General features: G+C 46.2%; 2 protein-coding genes across 2 annotated transcripts; both read right to left on the bottom strand.

Annotated features, from left to right (window-relative positions):
* Positions 1–268: 268 nt before the first annotated feature.
* Positions 269–814, bottom strand: Pmar_PMAR018155 (hypothetical protein; the record flags this gene model as incomplete). Its single annotated transcript, XM_002784775.1, has 2 exons — positions 269–341; positions 594–814. 2 exons carry the CDS (start codon positions 812–814, stop codon positions 269–271), a joined length of 294 nt encoding a protein of 97 aa, XP_002784821.1.
* A 5,129-nt stretch (positions 815–5,943) lies between these two features.
* Positions 5,944–6,265, bottom strand: Pmar_PMAR018154 (hypothetical protein; the record flags this gene model as incomplete). Its single annotated transcript, XM_002784774.1, has 2 exons — positions 5,944–5,999; positions 6,067–6,265. 2 exons carry the CDS (start codon positions 6,263–6,265, stop codon positions 5,944–5,946), a joined length of 255 nt encoding a protein of 84 aa, XP_002784820.1.
* Between the last annotated feature and the right edge of the window lie 1,107 nt (positions 6,266–7,372).

Genomic DNA, 7,372 nt, shown 5'->3' with positions numbered 1-7,372 from the left:
ATATGATTCACTTCAGTAAACGCAATCACTGAACCAGTGTCTCTAACCCTGTATGTACATAATCTATCCGCGAACTTAGCGACTCTATCCACCAAATAGACTTCTGAAGGGTATGGATGGGACACGACAGAGCGATCTGCGAAGCATCGATAGCTATACGCTAGCCATCAACGATGGCGCATACAGCACGTATCACCAGGGACAAAGTTGATACAAAAAAGACTCGACGACATGCTAAACCAATGTGGGTCATCTCGTGAATCACGAGTCATGATGCATCCTCAGCAGCACTGTGCCGTGCGACCTTGAAGATAACCGTGACCAGGGATGGCATCCTGAGGCTGACCACGAAACTGGCTTTTACATCAAATAACATCCTTGGACCGACGCGACTGAAATTCTAGCTGAGGAAATAAAAGTAGGTCAAGTTACAAAGTTATGCCCGAACATGTATGGAAGATGTACACCTGGATTGTTGGTCGGGCAAAAACATCAAATGTAACCATCCCAACAATTGCCGCAATCAGCAACAATGTTGTTTGCAGTTAGAGCCACACCCCATATATACTGCCCAGCAGAAAGCCGGGACATACTTGATTTTCTTGCAGGTTTTACACGCAGCACAAGAAAATGGATCTCCAAGGTTGTTAGGCGAGTCTTGTTTCTGGTCGAAGTCGGATTTCTGGTCACCGCCATTATCGGCCCGCCTATTCATCATCATGCCGGGAAAGATCTTCTCGGTATCATCCACGTGAGAATCACCGTTAACAACACCCAGGACGAGCAGGAGAGCCAGAATAAAAAATATCTTCATATGGATGTGAGAGAGATGATAAGCACGGACGGCTTGAACGCTTGAGAAATACTGACAATGCCAGCCTGACATCAGCACGTTGCTCGAATTGTGCGGCCCACACAAATTGTGTGCGTGATGGCTTGAGACGATAGGATTATCGAGGGTTATTACAACACAACTCGAACTTGAGCCAGGATGGCTACGGATTCTCGACCTTTAGCAAAGACATATTGCACCGAACCCACATGTTCGGCTCTAGGCTAGAACCGAACATGTGGGTTCTAGCTAGAACTTCTAGCTAAAACATCCGTACGCATGCACAACTTGTGCATGCGTACGGATGTTTTATGGCTTGTACAGCACAAGCTATTGGTAATACCTGTGGCTGTGCAAAATCTACCAACCTATAAACTTGAAGGTTATAAACTTAAAACGATAATACTAGGTGAAAGTGAGCAAAACTCATAACATCGATCTATGTTGACAGGCCCAGAAATCAAGTCTCGATCTCACCGGGCTCATCATCGCGTTCAACGTCAACCCGAGCCGAGGCACGCATCTCACGCACTGTAACCTTGAACCATCGGCGCACAGGTCGTCGCCGTTGATGGTAAACTACATCATTCAGGACTCTAAATATCATATCAGTCACACTGGGCAACTCATAGATAATCGGATCAGACGATGATGAGTCAGACCCATCAGCGCACAGAGAGATCTTTATAACCGGGAACCGCCTTTATGTCGGGTAGCCAACGTTCTCTCATGTATTTGGAGCTTCCTCGTCAAGCTTGACGCGTCTACTGGTCGAATACAAGGCTTTCTCCTTCTGAGTCTGCTGAGCAACGTGCACTCGGATGATCCGTCAATATAAGTTTGAGTAACTGCTCCTCGGAGCATCGCAACTCTATCCTATATAATATAGGCTATATTCCGAGAGCCTCCGTGCATGACCTCACAGCTGCTTGTCCTACACTTTCTGTCTCTGTGTCCGCAAAGTCAGTGTTCGGATGAGTCGCGGAGGTAGAGAGGATGCCGATTATATTGTCGTCCACAAGATGCTCTCGAAAGTACTTCCCAAGGCTTGATGAAAGGCACTGCCTGATTTTGGACCTTCTTCCACGACCATCTGATGTATCACCCAAGCCGGCCAACAATCCCTTTACTACGGGTCGAATAAGCCCGAGAATCGGAAATCGGGTCCCAGACATTGTCTGCCAGACAAAAGCTTAGTCGCATCCAGGAGATATCCCAATGCCTCGCACAGGTCTTCAATAGTTTCGTAATGCCCTGCCAGGAATTGAAACTTTTTGGAGTGCACATATAACGTGTCACGCTTTCCTCTTTTTAGACATTGTTGCTGGTATCATATCAGTGGTATGCTTCGAATAGCACACGGTTCACCCTATACCAGTTAAACAATGAGTAAGCTGAATGCGTTATTATATCCCTTGCCGGCAAGGTTATCTTACGGTTCTGATTGGTAGCACACCCCTGTAACAAATCTACAGCGTTGTTCGACTGGCGGGGAAACCATGAATTGTTTCTTGCTTTTCTGATAGCGCTGTTCCACAGTGGAACTTCCACTGCCTGCTTTGACATGAAGTCGCACCTGTCACGCCCCCTACGCCCAAGCGTAGTTTATTGATTTGTCAGTATCTCCGAGTTCTACCTCAGAATCGGAGTCGTCGCAGATAAGATCATCTAGATCCGACGAGTCGTCCTCTGCAGCCCCCGGATCAGGGTCGCAAGGCGTTCTATCTGGGTAGTCATCTGTGGTGCGTGACCAGATCTCGAGAGAGTTGCTCACTACAAGATGGAGCTTGTGTCCACAGCATAAAATGTGTGGGATATCTCATGTTTTTAACCCATTTTTCTCACGTAAATCTTTCACCATTCTCTTGTTGCTCGCTGCGGCGTTGCTTATAATAGTACCGAGTGCGATGCCGCCGTGGTTGCCTATATGGCACTTCGAGAGTATATCTTTGAGGGTTGCTGTTATATTCGCATCAGTGTGCTTCCCTTCAATTCTAGCGAAGTCGAGGAGAAAGTTACCGATCAATGTTGTGTGTAACCATGATGGCACCTGCCTTTTGCTATTCATACGACTGTCTCCGAGTATACTTACAGAGACACGAGCTCCTACTGGACCTTGACCATATGTCTAGACTCACGTTAACTCGCTTGCATGTTGACAACATACCAGACAATTAGATTCGATCATAAAGTCGGAGGCGAAAACTTTGAAGCTGCTTCAAAGTCATTATGAGGCACGGAGCCCCTTGCTCGCCGCTAAGGCATTTGAGGGCGCGAAGCCTCTTATTGCTCGAGTCTCGAGTCTCGAGCCTCGAGAAGACACTTAAGGACGCTAGGTCTCTTATTATTCAAGGAGGCACTAAGTCCCCTATTTGTCGCGAATGCACTCGAAAGCGACAAGCCTCGTTTAATTCGCGGAGGCAACAGCGGGCACTAAGGCCAGTACACCAAGAAAACTTGCAAGGGGAGGGGTATACATTGGAAGGAAAAAATGAATTGAGCTCTGGCAACTCACCTTGCCGTTGTTCAAGAATTTTTAATGCTGAATCGATCACAGGATCCATGACGATCTGCGCAAAATCCTGTGCGCAGGTTCGAATCCTCGCTCATGTATCTCTCAGAGATACATGAGCTCTGCATAGATAATCTCTGCATTTTAACGTGTCAAGCGCTGGCGCTGCCAGGCCCTTAACTAACTAAAGAGTCGAGATTTCTGAGTATGAGTACTTGAGACAGAGTCAGATTACGTAGGCATGAGCAACATGCAAGATTGATTCTTGATTTTAATCAGCCGCTGAATCCGGTTCATGATCCCTAATCACGATTTAAGATTAAAATATATACTCAATGGCTGATTCAGAGCTTTTGGCGCTGAGTCAGAGTATTTCGAGATTAAATACTCAGAGTTGAGATTCTCACTCGTGATTCGAGATTATTTCTCAGGAGTCGACACTCTTTTACTCAATCTCAAAGCTGCTCGGATTCATATCGCAATCTCACCTTGAGCGTGATCCTGGATATATTCATGATATATGAGTTCACATTTCAACACGGGGATTTTTCTTGATTCTGTACCGGAGGTCCGGACCCCCGGTACTAAACCCTGATTCTGATTCTCGACCTTGATTCACGACTTCAGCGCGTGCCACGGTAGACCTCCTCAGCTCCTTGCGAGCCAGCTCTCAGAATGACCGTCCCCGGGGATAGACCTTGGCTTCGGTAGAGTGAAAGCGCATTTCTAACCAGTTAAAGTGTGAGATCATATTTTTCAAGACTCATTTTCTCAATTCGAGCGATATCTGTCCGTCAGCCGGACACTTGGTTGGGAGTGTGGGAGAGGACCAAACACTGTGAACCGGAAGCCCGAACTCTCTCTGGGTCTTACCTTGGGCCATAGGTTCACAGATAATGTTTGATCACACTAAGTTAGCGTCACTAGCTATGTCGCCGCGACATTGTCGCGGAATATGGCCCGTTTCCTGACATATCTTTGTGTCCCCCAACCAACTGGGGAAATGACTCAAAAAAAGGAAGGAACGACTCTGGTTCATGGAAGAAACCATCTCGGTCGCACGACCTACGGACCGTAGGCTACGGTTCGATCGATAACATAAGAATATATCTGGTGTATTATAAGAAATGAGTTGGTGTATTACATCAACATATTTTTCATTTCGTGCACTTGCTTGAACTTGCTTTCTAACGAAACATTCACATAAGACAGTGCAAGGAGGTATTGCGTACGTGGTTCATATAGGCTCTTATCATACGAGCCTATATGAACCGTCATAGGTTCATAGGTCTTCTTCTTGCCAATACGTCATAAGAGTCTTATGACGACCGTGCCCGGGAATGGAATAGGTTTTGTTATTACTGTAGTGTAACGGCTCGTTACTAACGGGAAATGTTCATGTATTCAGGGCGAATCTTCCAGGATCTACCCTCACAGACTGAAGTTTTCTTTCTTCCTTTAAATTGTCACTTTCGGTTGTGAGGCGTAGTGACTAGAGTTTCGTCTTGTCAAAAATGTCTAATTCAAATTGTGGTTCCCTGATTTTCGAAAATACTCCGATTCAATAAAAATTCCATTATGGAATCACGCGAAAAATCAGCCTCATAAGCAAGGCATATTGAGAAAGAGTATCAATCAGCCAAAAAATCAACTTTAAATTCTCAAATAAGCTCGGAGATTCACACATCATCGCTATGATCCTGATTTCTCGCTCCACAGTAGAGAATCAGTGAATCAGGGGTTAATACTCACCATCTGATTTTTTCATCTGAGACTCAGATTCTGAGTAAATACTCTAATTCACCTGTTGCAGCAGGACGATCCTAATGCAACAAGTGCGGATCATCCGCTTACGGCTCCAGATTTCACACTGAAACTCCACTTCGAGATTCGCAAGCAAGCATCCAAGTAAGCATGCATCTTCATCCAAGCTTCATCATGCAAGCGTTCTCCAAATACGCGAAGATGTTTCCTCAATCATGAAACTGTGTGCCTCATTCGCCGGAGTTGAAAATTATAGGCGAGCGGTTCGCCGTGGGCCCCATATCGCAGCAACAGACACTTTCGCACAAGTTGAAATCCTTATTTGAACCGCGTCGCTAAAGTTTAGCGGCTAAACTGACTTCCTCATTCGCTAATATGATTCACTTCAGTAAACGCAAGCACTGAACCAGTGTCTGTAACCCTGTATGTAAATAATTTATAGCGACTCTATTCACCAGATAGACTTCTGAAGGGTATGGATGCGACACGACAGAGCGATCTGTGAAGCATCGATAGCTATACGCTAGCCATCAACGATGGCGCATACCGCACATATCAGCAGGGACAAGGTTAATACAAAAAAGACTCGACGACATGCTAAACCAATGTGGGTCATCTCGTGATGCATCCTCAGCAACACTGTGCCGCACGAACTTAACCGTGACCAGGAATGGCATCCTGAGGCTGACCACGAAACTGGCTTTTGCATCAAATAACATTCTTGGACCGACGCGTCTGAAATTCTCGCTGAGGAGATAAAAAATAGTCAAGATATAAAGTTAGGTGTGAACATGTATGGAAGATGTTCACCTGGGTTGTTGGTCGGGCAAAAACATCAAATGTAACCATCCCAACAATTGCCGCAATCAGCAACAAGGTTTGTGGCAGCCACTGCCACACCCAAGAAGTGGTACCAAGCAGGCAGGCGGAATAAACTTCAGTGTCTTGCAGGTTTTACACGCAGCACAAGAAAACGGCTCTCCAAGGTTGTTAGGCGAGTCTTGTTTCTGGTCGAAGTCGGATTTGTGGTCACCGCCATCATCGGCCTGCCTATTCATCATCATGTCGGGAAAGATCTTCTCGGTATCATCCACGTGAGTATCACCGTTAACAACACCCAGGACGAGCAGGATAGCCAGGATGAAAAATATCTTCATATGAATGTGAGAGAGATGATAAGCACGGCACGGCTTGAACGCTTGAGAAATACTGACAATGCCAGCCTAACATCAGCACGTTGCTCGAATTGTGCGGCCCACACAAATTGTGTGTGTGATGGCTTAACATGATAGGATCAACGAGGGTTATTACAACACAACTCGAACTTAAGCCAGGATGGCTACGGATTCTCGACACTTAGCAAGAAATATTGCACCGAACCCACATGTTCGGCTTTAGGCTAGAACCGAACATGTGTGTTCTAGCTAGAACTTCTAGCTAAAACATACGTACGCATGCACAAGCCATTGGTACGGATACCTGTGTCGCACAAGCCATTGGTAATACCTGTGGCTGTGCAAAATCTACCATACTATAAACTTGAAGGTTATAAACTTAAAACGATAATACTAGGTGAAAGAGAGCAAAACTCATAACATCGATCTATGTTGACAGGCCCAGAAATCAAGTCTCGATCTTACCGGGCTCATCATCGCATTCAACGTCAACCCGAGCCGAGGCACGCATCTCACGCACTGTAACCTTGAACCAGGGCGCACAGGTCGTCGCCGATGAGGGTAAACTACATCATACAGGACTCTAAATATCATATCAGTCACACTGGGCAGCTCATAGATAGTCGGATCAGACGATGATGAGTCAGTCCCATCAGCGCACAGAGAGATCTTTATAACCGGGAACCGCCTTTATCTCGGGTAGCCAACGTTCTCTCATGTATTTGGAGCTTCCTCGTCAAGCTTGACGCGTCTTCTGGTCGAATACAAGGCTCTCTCCTTCTGAGTCTGCTGAGCAACGTGCACTCGGATGATCCGTCAATATAAGTTTGAGTAACTGCTCCTCCTCGGAGCATCGCAACTCTATCCCACATTCCGAGAGCCTCCGTGCATGACCTCACAGCTGCTTGTCCTACACTTTCTGTCTCTGTGTCCGCGAAGTTAGTGTTCGGATGAGTCGCGCAGGTACAGAGGATGCCGATATTACTGTCGTCATCAAGATGCTCTCGAAAGTACTTCCCAAGGCTTGATGAAAGGCACTGCCTGATTTTGGACCTTCTTCCACGACCATCTGATGTATCACCCAAGCCG

This window comes from Perkinsus marinus (assembly GCF_000006405.1).
Source record: "Perkinsus marinus ATCC 50983 genomic scaffold scf_1104296934592, whole genome shotgun sequence".
Taxonomy (NCBI): domain Eukaryota; phylum Perkinsozoa; order Perkinsida; family Perkinsidae; genus Perkinsus; species Perkinsus marinus.
This window is presented reverse-complemented; position numbering and strand designations above follow the sequence as displayed.